General features: G+C 28.8%; 1 protein-coding gene across 1 annotated transcript; it reads left to right on the top strand.

The window, feature by feature from the left end:
* The first annotated feature begins 568 nt into the window (after nucleotides 1-568).
* LOC129975530 (fatty acyl-CoA reductase 1-like) lies at nucleotides 569-19042 on the top strand. Its single transcript, XM_056088591.1, has 7 exons — nucleotides 569-667; nucleotides 4695-4811; nucleotides 5680-5855; nucleotides 6631-6703; nucleotides 10674-10783; nucleotides 12499-12676; nucleotides 18920-19042. The coding sequence occupies exons 1-7, from the start codon at nucleotides 569-571 to the stop codon at nucleotides 19040-19042; spliced, it is 876 nt and encodes a 291-aa protein (XP_055944566.1).
* Nucleotides 19043-19657: the final 615 nt, after the last annotated feature.

Here is a 19657-nt window from a genome sequence, read left to right on the forward strand (position 1 = left end):
AGAACGTGTTTTTTTCTTTACTGTCTTCTTTACTGCAAGATAGCACAGCACTTCATATTTCTAGAACGATTGGAGGTGGTCAGTTGGAAACAATCGGAAAATGTCGATACATCTGACTGTCTATCCTTCTAGTTCTGCACACATGAATCCCAAAGATTTTTTTTTGGAGAATTGATGGAAGGTCATGTCTATTACAAAAGCTTGGGTTGGAAACAGAATAACACACCATGTTGCTAAAATTCCTTAGAAAAACATTTCGTATTGCTGGTGAACACATTATAATAAGTAACGCAAATAGAATGCACATTGAGCAAACAATATTATTAAATACAGTTTTGTGCATTAAATTTTTTTTTGTTCTTAAAGTGTCACCTGTGATTTCGAAATTTAAACTATTAATTTCCGTTGCAGTGTTACTTCCGTATTGTCCAAATAATGTTTATAACAGATTTCACCAAAACAACCAATTATCAGGGTCTTTATATAAGTTTGAGTAACCTTACTTTAATTATTTTCTTCTGAAGTATTAAAATAAATTAATAAAATAAAATGCATTTTTTGAGCAGATATGGATCAAACAAATGAGAAAAGAGACATCCAGTCAGTGTCCGATTTCTTCGAAGGTAGATCTGTCTTTCTGACAGGGGCATCAGGTTTTCTGGGAACGGTAAGACCAACATTCTTACCCTTATTTGAATCTTAATTTCTTGTATAAAACATTTTTGCTGAATGCCGCATAACAGAATACAATGTGATTGTAAGTCATTTTAAAGGTTGTCAATTAATATTTATCTTGAATTTCAATATGACGTTTCCCTGGCAATATCATTTTTTTTCTCTATTAATACAATGTGGCAATGAGATGAATATGGTATCATTAGATATGAATTCTTATTAACTTCTGTTATAATGTGCTGAATGTACGTTATATCGTATTATTTAAAATTTAATTTAAACAGTTAAATTTCAAAAAAATTAAATAAATTCCATTTTTGAAATTGAATTTTACCACACTGTTAACAACTTTATAAATACAGCCATATTATTCTTGAGTGAATAAGATAGCCCAAAAATCAACGAATGTGTATGCAAAATATTATATTAGGAGTTCGCAAAATTCAATATGTTTCGCCTCCCTATTATTCATAATAAAGGGATTGCCTGGCTAACAATTGTATTTTCTAGAATTCTTAGTCCCTCAAACTTGTTATCAAACAAATTAATTGAAAAGAAAAAAACTATCGTCATTTTGATCAGAAATTTACAGAGACGACTTAATCAAAGTGAGATAAATGGTCGACGAGCACATAAAAATGCATTGTCACTGATGGAATAATCCATTAGTGGGAAACTTTTGCCCTGCCATAAAGTAACACCACTTCTTCGGCTTCCTCTATGTCATATCAAGCTACCTAATAGCAGTTTTTAAAGGAAGATGAATTTTCATTTAAATTTTAGTTTCATAGTTCGATAGATAAATAGCTGGGACAAAAGTTTCGAAAAGATAAATTTTGCTTTGCCAAATGCTGCAGTTTCTCATTAATAACTATATACAATCTTTTCATGAATTACTAAATCTAATATTTTTTTTATTTGTGTCCGTAAATAAATAACTATTCAAAAATATTGCATACAAATCGATATTTTAAATTAATTATCTTCGTTAAACTGTCTTTACTATCTTGTGTGAGCTCTATACTGAATATTTAATCAGCAAATATATCATCTCAGTAAGAGATTAAATCTCTTTGTGAGAGAGCGAGAACAAAGGAAGGTTGACTTTGCTGGGTTTTTTAAAAATGACTAATCGTAAAGAAATTTTAACTCAGCGATATTCTGCTAAACATATGAAATGATAAAATAATATATTCCTTATAAAAAAAATTAAGAAACAAAAAATATTTAATGCTGTGGGGGTATGGGATGTTTCCTCCACTTAAAATGTTTAGAGCTTCAAGAAACGACGCTCCGACATTTTTAACCGGAACAAGAGTATATTTTTTTTATACAACAAGAACAAAAAATAAAAAGATTAACACAAGAAGTTGAAGTAGCTCTCTCTCGAGTTGAGAAAGAAATATTAAGTTCTTGCTGGCCTGATTGCAAAGTTGGTAATGATACAGTGATACCCACAATGCCCTCCCCCTCTAATTTCAGATATAATTTCTTAAAAGAAATTGGGTTGTCATGGTTAGAGACATGTATAAGTACTCAGATCTCATTCACGATTTTTTTTTTATGCAAATGCATTGTTGCTGTTAAGTAATTTTGCAATTTTGGTGTTTACCTCCGAACCTGCAATACGGTATCGGTGTTACAATAACCATTAAAATTCGTATCAGATAAAAGGAATTTTTTATGTATTTGAAAACTAATATTTATCTGTTTTATCTATGCGGTTTTTTTCTATTTTTTCCATAACATTATTAGTCACTATGAAATTAATTTGAAAACAAATCCCTTCATTTGTTCCTTTTCAACAGAAAGAAAAAGGATATATCTTTAAACCTTTGTAGAGGCACTAAATTGTCTTATTATGCCACTAGATTGACAATAATTTGATACTTTCTTCATTAAAAATCAAATCAAATTATCACTCAAATGATGACCTTATTGAAGGAAAAAAATATCTGATGATAAGCTTGAGGAAATGGAAGTGCTAAACCTCCCTTTAAAATCAAATTAATGTTCTATATTTAATTTTTTATCAGCTATGAATTTATATATTACACACACATAAATAAATAAAATAGGCAAAAAAAATATTTACCAGATTAGTAAGAAAAAGACATTAAGTTCCAAAGACAGGATCAATGAAGTATGCAATATAAGCACCATATAGAAGAAAAAATGTGTATGTGCAGCATTTCTCTGTGTGTGTATGTGTACTACTCTTAGGAAAAAGTGTAAGATCTCTTTTATTAACTGCTTAAACCGAGTGAAATTTAAATGCCTTAATCTTATGCAATAGTAGCTCGCGTTTCGGGAATGCAAAACTGCAGATCAACAATTTTTTTTCAGTGTACAGATGCTACAATTCATGCATTTGATTTTACACAAAATATCAAAATCCATACACAATTTAGCACTTTTCCTTTTTAAATGGTCTGGCGAAAAGCAGATAGAAATTGATTATTCTGAAATTCTCCATATTCGAAGTGTTTCATTTTGCTGTATTTCTATTTAGCTAAATGTTCTTTTGTGCAAATTCGGAAATGGTGGTTCTTTACATCTGAAAAGAGCTATTTATTTCCAGTTGAGATTTCAACATCGAAAAGAGTTGTTGCGAATGAAAATACTAATAATACTAAACGGTATTTGAGACAATTTATTAAAACGGGGAAATATTGTGGGGAAAGAATTTTAGAAATAAACAAATATTAATATAAATAATGAATGAAAATACATAAATGTATTAATTACATACGAAAAAAAGAATATTTAACATTTTTATTGAATTTTTCATAATTATTTTTTTAATTTCAAAATTCCATTAATTTAATTTTTATTTTTTTCCACTTACATATTATTTTTGTTTACAAATGAAAAAACTCTCAAAAGAAATGGTTTCAATATGGTTGAAAATCTAATATTATTTTTAAAAACCTTTTTATTATAAGATCTATAGAAAATTCCTGTCATGCAAAAATTACTCTAAAATACCGGTAGCTTCAAAGAACTCATATTCTCATAGAATATGAAATAGGTCGGATCCCATGCCATATGTTGTGATAAATCTCTTACTAATATACAGGATATTTGAATAAATACAAATAATTAATAAATATAATTTCTAAAGGAGTTTCAATAGATGTATTTAAACTGAAAAGCGAAAAGGCACACATGTAGTTAAGTATAAAAATAAGTTCATTGTTTTCTCTATTTCATGAATTCGAAATGACTTTCCGAGATTTAAAGCTCAAAAAGTATCTCTTTTTTCCCCTCAAAAATTATGAAATTATGTGTGTCCATGTGTAAAAGAGCATGATAATTTAAAAACAAACAAAATACTGATATGAAATTTGATATGAAGTTTCAAGACAAAAATAGTATTTATAAAATTTTTGACAAAATCAATCAAAAAGAATATTTGCTTCTCCGTTCGTTTGCATTTTCGTAAGATCTAGCGTTCAAAATGAGATCACGAAAATTACATAACAATTTCATTTCATTGAATTTCACTTCGAAATAAAAGAAGAACAGACTATTTTTTAAAAAGAAGAAGAATTTAACTAGGATAATAAAATCAAAGAATAATTAAGCTGTTTAATCTTCTTCTTGAAAATAAACTACTTAAAATAAAATTTATAATGATTTTTTTAATTTATTAAATTATTAAGAATTAATTAAATGGATATAATTACGTCTATAAAAATAATCTGTTATAAAATGTGTCTCTGTAATTTAATACCCCACAATGGAAAAGCTTGAATTTGCTAATGGTCATAGAAACTTACTTCCGCTTACATATAGAAAAAATAATAATTCTATTGAGAACTAATTTGTGCATTATCTTTAAAAAACACTAAACTATCAGAAATCTCGAATCTTTAATAGGTCAGAAGTTAACATGCCGGAACTTTTAAACTTCTTCCTGGATTAAAATTTTTTGTATTTTTTTCAGCAATCTGTATGTTTTTGGAATTTAATAGAGTACGAAGTAATGTTTTCTTTTCTATTTTTCCTTATCTTAGGTTATACTGGAAACGCTTCTTAGATGCTGTCCAGGAATTGCATCAGTTTACATTCTTCTACGATCCAAACGAGGTCTGATGCCAGCGCAAAGAAAGGAAATGATTTTTGAGAAAAAAGTAAGAAAGCACGGACTACTAACTTTACTGCCAAAAAATTCATTACATTTTTAAAGACATATTTTTTGTTTTTGATTAATATTTTGCATAACATGTTTGGGTGGTGCAGGTCTCTATTATTTGCCCTCTGTTATTAAAAATAGAAAAAAATTCTGACAAAATAAAAAATAATAAAAAATGCATTTTAAATATAATTCTTACCTAAAACAATTTATGTTTCTCCATAATAATGTTGTGCTCAATAAAAATAATGTATTCAACACTATTTAAAATTTTATAGTCCTCTTTAGAAATTAAATAAGATTTCAATATGAAATGAAATCAGAAAAGAAAGTTTAACAATGTAACAAATTATAATATATAAATTTAAAATCACGTAACAATGGTCATATCGATGTAACAAGATACCATCGACGATATAAATTATATAAGAAATTATTGTAGTAATCGTATGATCAGATATTATGATCGTATTGTGGTTTGAAATAAAAGGCATCATTCTTTGAAGGTATTTGATGAAACATTAATTTTTTCGTTAATATATAGAAAAATATATTAATTCCTAATATATTTTTTATTTATAAATATAAAATATATGATAATAATATTTTAATATATTATTAATATATTAAAATATATAAATTAATAATATATAAACTTATTGAATTTTATTTTTAAACCTAAAGTGATTGCCAAATGACAGATTTATATTTGCATTTTGAATGTATTTTGGAAGTTCCCATGTTCAGCCTTTAAATTTAATTCACACTTTGGATGTAACATAAGTGTGTGTGTGTGTGTTTAAAATTTTATTGCAATTCTTAGTATTTTATTAATCTACAACCATAAATTTCACATCTTTTACAAGGTTTTTGCCGTTTTGAAAAAAAGAAGTCCTGAAATATTCGATAAAGTTCAGGTTGTATCTGGAGATATGTCAAAGCCTGAACTGGGATTGAGTGATGAAGACTTGCAGTATATTACAGAACAAGTCTCCGTTGTTTATCATTGTGCAGCGAGCATAAATTTAGCGAAGCCATTAAGGTGATGTTTTTATAATCCATCAAGAAAATTAAAAAGAAATTGCACGACAAAGTACAACAAATGTACTTATTTTATAATTTTTGTTGCAATACTGTCACTTCTCTTTACCGTAATCCCGTCCTGTGCGTTTCAAGAATCAAGTAATGAATGAATCATTTGTTTTCCAGACAGTGATAAACAAATTCATTTTTCAAACTTTTCAAACAAAAACCTAGAAAGATATTGAGCAATAATGCGAAAGTTTTAATCTTGTGGAGACTTCCTAACAGCCATTTTCCAATTGAGTGTTCATCTTAATGCTAAAAATGTTTTTTCTTGAAAGAAAAAGAAAATCGTAATTTGATAAATTTATTTCTGATTATTGTTCCATTTCTCCTCTTAAGCCTCAATTGTTGGAATGAATCTAAAATGAAATTTACGATTTTATTTAATTTGTGATTTTATTTAATGTGCCATATATGTAAATTTTATGTTGATAATATAAAAAAGTTTTCAAAATAAATCAAAACTATGAAACTTTTAAAATGATGTCCAAATATACTGATATCACTTTCCCATTTTTTTTATTAATATTATTGCGATTTGATATCATAACTGGTAGGAATTATAAAATAAGTTTAAAAAAAATCGTTTACCATGGATGTTTATAAATACAATATGTCTCTTATGAAGCACATTTCTTCTAGATTTTAAAAGATTTAATGTGTGTTGTAATTTTAATTTTAATAAAAGATTTAATCAGAATCATTAACTTATAGCGTTATTTGATTGATAGGTACACAATGCAGCAAAATGTTAGTAGTACCGAAACCATAATCGATCTGTGTCGAAAGATGAAGAGATTTTGTGTAAGTAAAAAAATTTGGTCATTTCATTCTGAATAATATTTGAACAATTCATTTCTGTCAGAAATCTAAATATTTTTTAAAGCGAATCTTTAATGTTATTTACTACTAAGTTTTAACTAAATTTAATAAGTTTCCAAGTAATATAGAATAATTGCTTTGTATGAAATCAATAGTAATTTTACTAATTTTAATACCAAAATTACTATTGTGTTCAAACAAAGTATTTTATAGAGTAAGTAGACGTATTTTAACATCATTAATGAAAATAATATCCAGAAATAGTTTTAATATGAAAAGCAAAAGATGTCTTGTAATTTACTTATCTTTATAAAATATAATTTAAAGTTAAAAAAATTATTAGAGTTATGTAATTAGTCCAATTAGATGAACTAAATTCTACAATTTCATCACACATTTCTGTAAGCACAATTAGATTAAATTATGATTAGACTAAACTTCATATCAGCTAACGACGTATGAGGCTAAAAATGCCAATTTTGCACTGTATAGTTACTTTCTTCTGCGTTTTCTCATATGATACAAAACCATATAGTTTTTGTTCTGTGCCTTAAATTTCACTTTATTTTGATTTTTCGCCTTACTTTTTTCTCTTATAATTTGCGAGGAGTACTGTTTTTATAATTGCTGTCTAGGACATTCCTCCAAAATAGCAATTAAGAAACCAAGAATTTTATTATCTTGATGGCCAGAGAAACATAATAACACTTTTGTTCTGACCAACTTACCTCAGGCATCTGTCTGTGTCTTGTCTGAAAAACGTTAGATCAACAACGACAAACTCATTTTACCTTGTCATAAATTCTTCAATAAAATTATAATGGAAAATAATAGCCAAGCATGCATATTTTGATACTTATTGTAAGTTTTCTGCTATTCGTTTATTGTGAATATTTAATTGATGATAATTAAATAAAAATACTTTGCCCAAATTTTGCATTTTCCATGATATATGAATTCTTGAATTGCAATTATATCGTTTAAACGCTTACTTTCTTGTGACTAAAATATTATGCAAGTGTACAAATATGACAATTCCGTTTTGTATTTTTAGTACCAGTTTATTATTATACTATATTGCAGCATGAGGAAAGAATCAATTAAGCCTAAGGTAATAATTGCTAATCGTCAAACTGCTTGCTTGTGGTTCGAATACCGATAACAGTAAATTAATAGAAGAACTATGAATTTCAATTATCAATAAGAATTATTAATTTCAATTATCCATAAGAATTATTAATTTCAATTATCAATAAGAATTATTAATTTTGGTCATCAATAAGAATTATTTTTGGTCGTTTAGTTTTATTCTAGAAAATACTTGGTATTTTTTTTAATTCGGATAATTATTCTAGAATATTCTTTAGTTGCATAAATGCTAAAATTCACAAGTTGTTGACAAATTCTTTGTTATATTTTATTACTAAATGCTTTATTGCTAATTCCTCAAGTCTTCGCGAGAATATTAGTAAAATCGACAGGAAGTAAAACGATTCGCCAAGCATGGGCATACCATGCCTCCAAAAAAGCTGCCATTCAAAACAAATATCTCCTAAATTTGTACCGTGTATCCCTGAAAAAAAAAGATAGCAAAAATTCTGAATGAAGTCTAGTCAATTGTATTATCGCCTACTGATTATTAATGCTTGAAACCAGAACATTGCATGTATACGAGAGAAAATTGCTGCAGGCATACTCGAAAAAATATCATTCACTCTCAAAGTGTTAAGAAATATCTCAATCTTAAGAGGAGAGGAGTTGAAATGGCCCTCACAAATGAACATAGGAAAATGTTTGAATGTTGTAATACAACAAATCACATACGTAACCAATACATATATCTTTTTCGCAAAGCAGAGATAGATATGCATCGTAAAAGTTTTAATTTTCAGAGTTTAAAACTGGACTAATTGAACTTTCCGGCTACAGTCAAAAGTATACAAGAAAGGCTGAAGAGAAATTACAACGCAGAGCACAATTCTAGGAGGATAGCAAGAAGTCTTCACAAAGTATGTTAGAACTTTTACAGTAAATTAATCATTAAGTTCAAGGATAAAAAAATATTACACAAAATTAAGCGTAGAGTTGAAGATAAATTCAAAATTTCTTAATGAATTCAGGTTGAACAAAAAGTGAAGATACTTTGTATTTTTTTATTTCGTTTTATTATCTTCCGGATGGCAGGCATTATTTATTTACAAGAAGACGCAGTGCGCCACAAAAGCAGAAGCAAAGAAGGAACGAAACAAATGATCACTAGTCTTATATAACATTTGGATTTCCGGCCACGCGATAATTCAATACACGTTTTGACATATGGCACCTTGGCAAGGGCACCGAAGGGATCATTTTTATTTGATACGTAGATTGATTGCGCAGTAATTTTCACACAGCTTCATACGTGGAATGATATCAGGAAATAAGAGAAAATTTTACTATGGCTAAATTAAGAGTTTAATATATATATATATATATATATATATATATATATATATATATATATATATATATATATATATATATATATATATATATAATAAACTGAATTGCACTAGAGGAAGTTCCTCCGATAAATCGAATTGATAAATTTTCAGATACCTCAACCTAATCGAAGAAATAGAAAAAGAAAATTTTTCGGCATATGGAATGTTTTCGGAATGTTTATCAGAATTAACACACATCGATGTAGAAATAACATCAGGAGGCTACAATCCGTGAAGGAAGGAATGAAGAATAGTTGGCCAGTCTGATTTCACTGTAGTTTTCCTGGATAGGCTGCTACCGAAAAAGAAAAACTATTTTCAAAACTTATCAAATTCACCAAAAAAAAACTGTCAATCAAGTCGTGTATTGAAATTTTTAAAAATCGAATTTGATTCGCTGATTTATTCTCATTCTAAATGGAGGTCAGTTCTCAGATACTCGAAACGGTTGCCTAGACAAGTAATATCTGATTCTTCACAAACAAGGGAAACTAAGATGAGCCTTCTTTTGGGGAGGAAAAATTCTCAATCCATTGCAAAAATATTTGGAAATTTCTGCCCGCTATGATAGATAGTGAACCTATACTTTTTCTTGTGTATTATGAAAATCCGTAATAGAGATTTTATATACAGTAAAATGGAAAACATGTCTAGCTTTTTGCCAAGAAACATCCGACACATTTCAATTCTGATCTCTTTATTTTAAAACCTTCTAGAAGCTTATAAAAACGTCAGAAGCAGTGATAAACTGTGGGGGTTTGAATAATTTTTATAAAATATTGTTAAAAATAAAGAGCAACAAGCGTATGAAGGTTGTGTGTCATAAGAGATTGCACACTGCTCCCCGTGGTCTATGACTAATGTGGCAATGTCAGGATTTCAAGTTGAAAAACATCTAAGTACATCATTAGAAAAGACTAAAAATTAGTTCTTTGAAGTAGCATATTTATCATCTTGATAAGGACTATAGTATATATAAGGATAATAAATCGAGAATAAAATCTAAAACATTACATTTTCATCTAAAGCAGCAAAGATATTATCATAATTTGCTGCATTTTGACTGATAAAACTATTAGCAAACCATGCTTCAAGTTGCCAAATCCACTTTTGACTTGTATATTCAAACATTTTGCGAGTCGAGATATCAGAGTTTTAGTATATCACGTCGGATGAGACGTCATTCTCGATATCTCGTAACGATTCAGGATGATAACAGTTAGAATACTGATATCATAAAACTCCAAAATGTTGAATTAATGTTATTCGAATTCACTAAATTAATATTAATTGCATAAACTTTAATTATTTCTTTTTCTTTACTGGATATGCCCGTTGCAGACAGCATGTTCATGAAGTGAAGCAGATCCAGATCCAGATTAACAGCATTTATTACTGTATATTTGGTCTTGAATATTGTATTTTACAACAGAAATTAAAATGCTAAGGGACTTTGAATTATGTTTTAGGTTCTAGTGTATACATCATCATCTTACTCTAACAGCCACGTTGATTTACCAATAAAAGAAGAGATTTATAGGCTTCCTTTTCCTGTACAGACATTCCTCAGTGCCTTAAAGTAAGAAAATTATTATTTTATTATTTCAGATACCTACTCAACATTTTTTTCTTTGCAAAATAAAGTTACTCTAAATTTTGTTCCTCTCTAATCCGTACTATGCGTACTCAATGATAATTTTCTCAATGCAGCTATAAATTTTAATCCAAGTTACAATACTAATTTTTTAGCAGGTTATCATGAATAGAAATTTAAAACATGATTGGAACAAAAAAATCAATGATTTAAGCGCATTCTTCTACAACAAATAATGACATCTCTCACAAATTCCCAAATTTTACAAGAGGAAGAAATTTGAATTTTTTGAGTAATAAAGTACAATTCTAATAATGTTATCATTAGTGCACATCTAGTATGAACATTCAATGTCATGGGTACATCGAATGTGAAAAAAATCAGATGGGTCAATGCTTCTTAAAAATGAAACTTTGCATATTTATCTGGTTTTTATATTCTTTTTGTAAAATTTAGAAAATTATGATATGCTGTTTTGCTTTAAAAGTGGTGATATTTCTTGCTCTTGGCTATCTTACAATTGAAGATGGAGCTATCAATGAAATCATTTACTAAACAATGCATTTAATGACACAATTAGTTGAAGCATTACCAAATAAGTTAGGTTTTCATCATCTTAGGGGTGATCAAAAGTATTTTACTTAAAAATAACTGTGAAAACATCAGTTTTTTTTATAAGGATAAGCATATTGTATATATGGTGAGTAAGATCCAAACCTTGGGGAGTAAAGGGCAGAATATCGAATAGGAAGGCAAAGAGAAGGAAAGAGATGTCTTGAAAAAGTATCTGAACTTATATAGTATTAGGAAATAATTTTTTCGACTCAGCGTTTTGATTTCAAGATAGAGATAATGGCCCTAGTAACTCAGAAGTTGCAATAAACTCGGTATTAGAGTAATTAAAAATTATTTTTAGAACATAGAGCAGTAAGAAATCATTACATATATGAAAATACATAAAAATTTAAGTAACATATAATTTACGATGTAACTCTTAAAGAGTAGTTCTGATCTGTGATCATATATAACATAAATTCTTCATGAATTAACTTGAAGAAAATTTATTGTTCGTCAAAAATTTGTAATTTTTGTTTGTTTAATAAGGGTGGAAATTACACATTTACATCAAAAATGTAACACCACAGTTTCACAGTACGATTTCCTTAATAGGCAATAGTATAAATATTAGAAAATAACAAAATGTATACGATTGAAAATGTATATTGAGTTCCAAATTTAACTCATCCCACTTGACATTACATTTTGTTAACATAAATGCAATGAAATACAATTCACATGTTATAAAAAATAAAAAATATCTTTATAAAATATTATTGTAAAAATGAATCGGAAATCAAAGTAAAATAATCTGTCAAATTTTGCTCTACATTTTTTTTTAGCTTTTTTTTTTTTCAAATGATCTTTATTCCCACAAGAATAATCTCATCTATAGAAAATAAAAGTTTAGCAATTAGTTAAAATAACTAAATTGCAAATATTAATGACTTTCTTTTTTTCTGGAAATCAAATGTTACTCGTAGCAGTTAATAAATATTATTTCAGATTTTTACATATGTAAATAGTTGTTTTTCTCTTAACTTAAATTTTATTTTCAACTTTTGTTAAAGTTTTCCGTGCATCCGGGACTTTTGAGTTTAATATACAAATTAGCAAATTTTATAATTCTTTTATTTTTTCAGGGAGCAAGACGACAATAAACTTCTGGAATTGGTTTCACAATATAAATCTGATTGGCCCGATTGGTATTGTTTAAGCAAATGTATATCCGAAAATATCCTTCAATATATGGCGGCAGATCTGTCAGTCGCCATCATTCGTCCGTCTATTATTGGAAGTACATGGAAAAACCCGATACCAGTAACTATGTTTTTAGAAATCCTCAAAATTGAAATTAATTTTTAACGTAGTCTGATTCAATTTCTCTAACTTTAAAATATAAAACATTTGTGTCGATATCGATAAATTTTTTTTCGAAACTGTAATACAGTTCCCCTTCCACGTTAATATCATGGTTGAAAAGAGATTTATATGGATTATTAACAAATGCTGATTAGATTTCAGGTCAATGATTACCGATATCGGTTACAATAATATAGGTTCTGAGAAATGTAAAAGTTATAGTTCCATGTCGATTAAAACTGATATATAAAATTCTTTTAGATAAGTCTAAGCAACTCCGAATATTACTGAGAAATAAAACAGCCGGAGTACTTCTAATGATAATTAATTTTCTCTTTCAAATTTTAGCTTAATTGCGAGCTGGCAATGTCGTTATTTAATGAGCTATTTATTATTTTCTCATTCAATATTAATTTCTAAAAAAAAATTGTTTTTTATACACTTTAAGTGCTTTGTTACATGTGCTTCGGGCTTTTTTGTGGAATAATGCGCTATTTTCTTTTGTACACCGGCTTGGACTCATTTCATCTTATGATCATCATTCGGTTTCGGTAATATTGATGACACAGATCTCAACAGTAAGATGAATATTACTTAAAAGGTCGATTTTATTTTTTTGTTGTCATGGATGCTAGACAAGAGAAAATACAAGAGGTGAAATCTTGACAAGAGAGAGTGCAAAAAAATACGTCCTGGTTAGGAAGAAATGAAAAATGTTGAAAAAGAGAATTCTTGTTCAAGATTTTTCAAAAAAAGAAAAGAACGACACGGAGAATAGTATCTAATAAGAGCAAGAAAAATTAATAAATTATCCTGAGTTTGAAAAGAAGGCACTAAATCGATGGAATTATGGCACTCGTTTGATACAAAATAGAAAACGTTCAAGGTGTAAAAAGTGAAACTGAAGAAATAAATGGCGAAATTCAAAGTATCGGAATTAGTGATTATGAAGTAAAATCAAATAATTTCTTATATTCCAAATTTTGATATTCGAACAGCAAATACTATTATTAACTGTTTTAAAGATTTAACTGGACGTTAAGAGTGCTACAAACCGATAGGCGGATTTTCAGAAAGCTGAGTGTCTTTCCGAGGATAAGCGGCGAATGTTTTACAAGCAATATTAAATAATAAATTTTTAGAAATACCAAATACCGAGAACGCTCTAGAGACTAGATTCACAAAGAGTCACCATACCTATATTTATCGAATTGAGTCGAAAATAAGATGACAGAAACTAGACGATTGTTTTCAAATATTAGAAAATAATGTGTAGCAACTAAGGAGCCTGAACTAAACGAAGTTTATTTACAATGCACAGGAAAGATTGGCAGCTGAATACTTCGTCGACGTTATCAGAAATGAAACACACACAATTTAACTAGATTGATAGACGCAAAGGGTTATTCCAGTATGATTATTCCAAAGAAATTATTCCGGTAATAGCTATGAATTATTCCAGTAATTTTATTTCAGAGCTTCAAGAGTAGGCAGTACATCTTTGGATTTGATAGCACATCTGAAGTCTTCGAAAAAAATCCGAATGCAGGAGTAGAATGGTTAGAAGATTATTGGCGATTTCGAGTTGCATTTCTTTCTGGTTATCGACAGTTTCAAAAAGACATTTTAAGTGATTTGACATTGTTTCCAAGTCGGTCATTTTTCGTAACAATAATTGCTTAAAGAGAGAAACCATTTTAGCAGAAACTTTAGATTCGAAAACAGCTTCGAGTTTGTTCTAGATATTATTTGACGTGGTACAGTAATTGACATGACATATTTCACTTGTGCTGATAGACAGCATAATGTCCGCGAGAGCTCTTCAATCAGTTAAAAATCCAATTTTCTAATACTGCTTTGGCCTCAGCCGTCGCCGCTTCATCAGACTTAACTTGTTTTCCGATGACGTAATCTCAATAGTCGTTCTTAATTGGAAATCCTTTAATTTGAATCTTCCAAGTATCGAAATTGTCCTTAGTCTATTCTTGGATATCAGTTAGTTTAGATATTTTATTGCTACTGACAGTTCAGAAATCGAAAGTGTATCTTTCGCAATTTCGTTTTTACTATGTGTACTGTGTTACGATCGCTGCTATCGTTTTGCAATTTCGGTTACTCTTGGACCCAAAACGTTGTTGGAGATTTACACAGCGAATATTATAAAAAGTCAAAAGTATTTATTTATGCAGGAACAGACACACACGAAGTCATTACAGTAAATGAATAACTAAGAACATGAAGGAAAATTAAGAACAACATCGGAAGGATGCACAATCATATAGAATATACGTGACTTAAATGATTAGTAGTTGCTGCATGCGCAAGTTTTGGCAGCTTACATAACTGTGGATTGTACTTTAGGATGAATGAGAGTGGCTGAAAAGGAGAATATAAGCATTGATACCTAACATAGTTTTTATGATTTTATCCTAAAATTTGTGTAAAAAATATATTTTTTAAAATTATTTATATTTTTCTTAGGGATATTTGGATGAAAATTCCATGTTTGCAATAACAAATATATTGGTAAGTTCTTAAACATTAGCGTTTTATTCTCTTTTAAATTTTATTTATTATTTTATTTTTCAAATTTTTAAAATGTTATTCCTGAAATTTCTATCTGAATACATTATGTTCTTCACTATTTATATCTCCTGAATATTTGCGAAAATATGATTATATAAGACCGAAACTATTGGGAAATGTCTATTAATCGGTCAAGATGAACTTAACTTTAAGTACTGCGATCACCCAGTAGATAGTTTTATTTCAATGTTTGAAATATCACACCATCTCAGAAGATTGAATAAGAGGGGATTTGTTTAATCTTAAAATATGAAATTAGAAAAAATAATAATAATAAACACTGTTTATTATTGAAAATTTATCGAATAAATCAGTAGGGATGCTTTGCAAACAATAAAATCTGCAACATTTCTTTACTTTGATCGGAAATTACTCATTATAAAAGGATTTTCTCCCAACCTATCGAAGCTTCAATCTTTTAGGTTCTCACAGTTATGAGTAAATATTCTGAAATGCCAGAAACGTCGAAATTTCAGTTTTTTTTTTAATTCCTATTATTAGTTCACCCTTTCTCTATATATATCTTGTTCCAATTTTCAATCGTTAATAAAATAATTTTTATTCCTCTACTCAAGATAAAATTAATTTTTTTAAACTTGTAGTGGATGACACTTGATGATAATACAGTTTTTCTTCAAATATTAATTAATTAAATTTTTCCAGTAATTTCAATTTGGTCGCCAAGGTCACCAATAGGGATTGCAATACCGGTATACCGGGATACCGAATACCGGTATTTTGAGCCATTTGTACAATTTTGTAATACCGGTATTCACAAGTTTAAATACCGGTTTTTCGGTATTTACTAGAAATTTTTTAAATTGTCTCCACTATATGTTCAGGTATCGCGAACATAGCAATATAGTATACGTTTTTGATTTTATGTCTCCCTAACGTGCGAAATTAATTAGCTTAATAATGGCTTAATTAACTGCTTAAATCTAAATGAGCGAAACATGGATTATCCCTTAAAGAAAATATTGTATCCATAACGACTGATGGAGCAACAATTATGAAAAAAGTTGGAAAGTTGATTGGTGCAAATCAGCAGTTGTCCTATGCACATGGAATTCAATTAGGAGTAACAGATGTATTATACCAAAAATATAAAGAACAGAAGAATCCAAATACTGCGGATATAGAAAATTCGGATTCCAACTATATTACATTGAAAAATCGCACAGAAGAAAGGCATACCGAAATAGAAAATGTCTTATGGTATTTACATAATTCTAATGATTTTAAAAATGAAAATGAAAAGAAAAGAAAAGAAAATAACCATTTCAAATCTGATTACGTTAGAGTAAAGTTTCTAAAAAATTTGTTCCCACAAACCTATCCACATTCCGAATTCGGTTCAATTATCGAAGATTATGATGTCAATAATGTCGATAGTGAAAAGGAATTGTCTCTTGAACAAAAATTAGAATTAGCAATGAATAAAAAAATTTCAACGAACCAAAATACAGTACAGAAATCAGCTATATCCAAAACCCTCCGACGAGAAATCGATTTATTTGAAGATGAGGGATTTAGAGGTAAATACTCGGAAAAAGCATATCGCACATCGCTAACAGTACCACCAACTAGCGTAGATGCCGAAAGAGCGTTTTCAACAGCTGGTCATTTTTACACAAAATTACTTTTCAGGCTTAATGACAGTACAATTGATGCATTACGTTTTTTCAGATCACATTTCAAAAATTTGTAATAGTACCACAGACTGAATAGTGATATTTACACTTTTTTGTGATTTAAATAAATAAGATGTTCCTTTACTTTTTTGTGATAATATACTGTTATAATTTATAAGTTACAAATTATTTTTTGTGATATTTACCCTCTCTAACAAAACTGGCAAATAAAAAAAAGAAACACCTGCGCTTTCTTTCTTTTTTCAAAATTTCTAATACCGGTATTAAGATTTAAAAAATACCGAATACCGGTATTGAAATTTTGGTCCGGTATTGCAATCCCTAGTCACCAAGTCAGTGAATTGCCAATGCTAGAAAAATGTCTATCTTGCTATGTGGTTTAGTTTTCATATCACATCTAAAGACTCAGATCAGATTCTCTTTAAACAATTGTAGGAGTAATTGATATTGTGCGGATTGTTATAAATATTGGCTCTAATATAGGCACCGACACAAATTCGCGATTACAGTTAATATATGGGTATTTACATATAGAAAAGTTAGTTGGAATGCTGGCCACTGAGATTCGAATCCGAGACTTCACTGATGAAGTTCGAATCCGTAGATTCCCACACTTCGAACATTTTCGTAAGGATCAACATCAAGCCAATCCAAAAGTTTTGGTTTTTATTCTTGTTGATTTTTATAAGCTAAGAATTATGGTATAGATTCCAATGATAGAATGCGGGTATAGATTTATGTAAAAACATATCGACACCAACAGAGAACATTTGCATGAAAGGCCCGATTTTGTCTTCCAGTAATGAAATGTATTATTTAGAATTCATAATTCCCTCAACTAATACTAAGCTACCATGTCTTCGAAATCTAAAATAACGCCAAATATCTGCTTTTGAGGGTGCTTAATTATTTGATCAAATTGTTCTTCCCTGATTTACTCTGCAGCGTTTTGTCTGAAAAATACCGGTAGAGATCCTCGCACAATATTGCGTTCCGCCCATGAATGCAACCTTCTTATAAACAATGTGCATTCTGGGATTGATATTTCCTTACTCAATACATAAATTTTCTTCTTTATTACTGGTGCCAATAACTGTTTTCTGATTGATGATCCTGCTGTAAAAAAAATTACCTTTGTCATATTAGCGATGGAATGCTGCCTACAGCAGTAACTGATAATTTTCTCTCATAAACTTGTACTCTCTTCTTCTTGAACTCTCTACTTGTTTTGCAAAATTGTATTTTATTATTTAGCATGAAATACGTATCCGTCCAAAATGGTAAGTTGCGTTCACACTTACTTTATCGTTTTGGGGAAAATGTCCCGAACTCATTTTGCTGATTAACAATCCTGGAAAATGGATTTTCAGGATTGCTGCAGCAACGTCACTTCTTCAACTGCTGCAGCAACGTTTTTCATAGTCATAAACGTATTCTGACTTAGGTTTACAATTCCAAACTCTTTCATTTTTTTCATACACTAGATAATCAAAAACCTCACAAAATCGGTCACTTCGAACAGAACTTGATACGGATTGGTTATAAAACTGCTTGACATCTGATGTCTACATCATCAAACTAGTTTAAATATCTGCAGAGCATCCCCAATGTAACAAAAGGCGTCTAAAACTGTTTTCATGCAGAAAATGACAAATTTTAAGAAAAAGGAACTTTGACCTAATTAATATGAACAGTATTTGTTGTATGGCCAATTCTTTCAAGATATTACATAATCATTCGATAATTTACATAATTTTTTATGGTTTAATTATTAAAACTATTGATTAATTTATATAATGATTAATTGAAATGGCGCTTAATCAACTGAATCTTGAAATTGTATGTCCAGAACATCATTCTTCTTTCTTTTTGAACTTTTTAACTCCCATTACACCCTCTTATATTTAGGAAATACAATTTAAATTAGTAGATGAAGATCTTAATCGTATTTTTTTTTTAGACGGGTGAAGGTTTAATCAAATTTTTGATTGGCGATGAAAATAGGATAATAAATGTTATACCCGCCGACGTTGTGGCGAATATGCACCTTATAGCTGCATGGAGCATTGGTACCAAAAAGTGAGACAATCCTCCTTTCTTTTAAAAATATATTTTGTCAAAAATGAAACATTGTATTTTAATTTGTGAAAATGTTAAAAAAGATGCGAATTTTTAGAAAAACTTTTTATCGCCTTTAAAATTTATTTATATCGACTGAGAATATAAAACTCAGACAACACAATAAGGTAAAAATTTGTCAAAAATAAGGAATTATAATTCATGAGTAAATATTCATATATACAGAAATTATTAGAGAACAAAAATCGAAAAATAAATTTCAAAATAGTTAGAAATAAAAATTTCAAAAAAAAAATTTCATTTAGTCTACTGATAATGTGCTAAATGCTGTAAAAAGCATTGGTGAATGCAATACCAAAATAATTGGTAATAAATACTAAGGTTAAAAATTAGCCTTAAAACCTCATTAAGGAATAAGAGAATAGTACTTAAGAATAAAAGGAATTGTCTTCACGTGTATGAAGTTATAAAAAATATTCGACCTCGACATTTTGAGAAATTTATATATTTTAATGCATCCTTAAGTTTGAAAAAGACAATTTATCTTTGTATTTCTGTGTGAAATTATAAAAAAATTCCAAATGAAATCGAGTAAATTGCTTTTACTCTAATAAATCAG

The sequence above is a fragment of the Argiope bruennichi genome, chromosome 7, assembly GCF_947563725.1.
Source record: "Argiope bruennichi chromosome 7, qqArgBrue1.1, whole genome shotgun sequence".
Lineage (NCBI taxonomy): Eukaryota > Metazoa > Arthropoda > Arachnida > Araneae > Araneidae > Argiope > Argiope bruennichi.

Bases quoted from the DNA above. Each gene is read 5' to 3' on its own strand.
- LOC129975530 (XM_056088591.1), top strand. From the start codon at position 569: ATGGATCAAACAAATGAGAAAAGAGACATCCAGTCAGTGTCCGATTTC. The intron at 5,856-6,630 runs GTGATGTTTTTA...TTTGATTGATAG, and splicing joins AATTTAGCGAAGCCATTAAG to GTACACAATGCAGCAAAATG. The intron at 12,677-18,919 runs GTAACTATGTTT...TTTTTTTTTTAG, and splicing joins CATGGAAAAACCCGATACCA to ACGGGTGAAGGTTTAATCAA.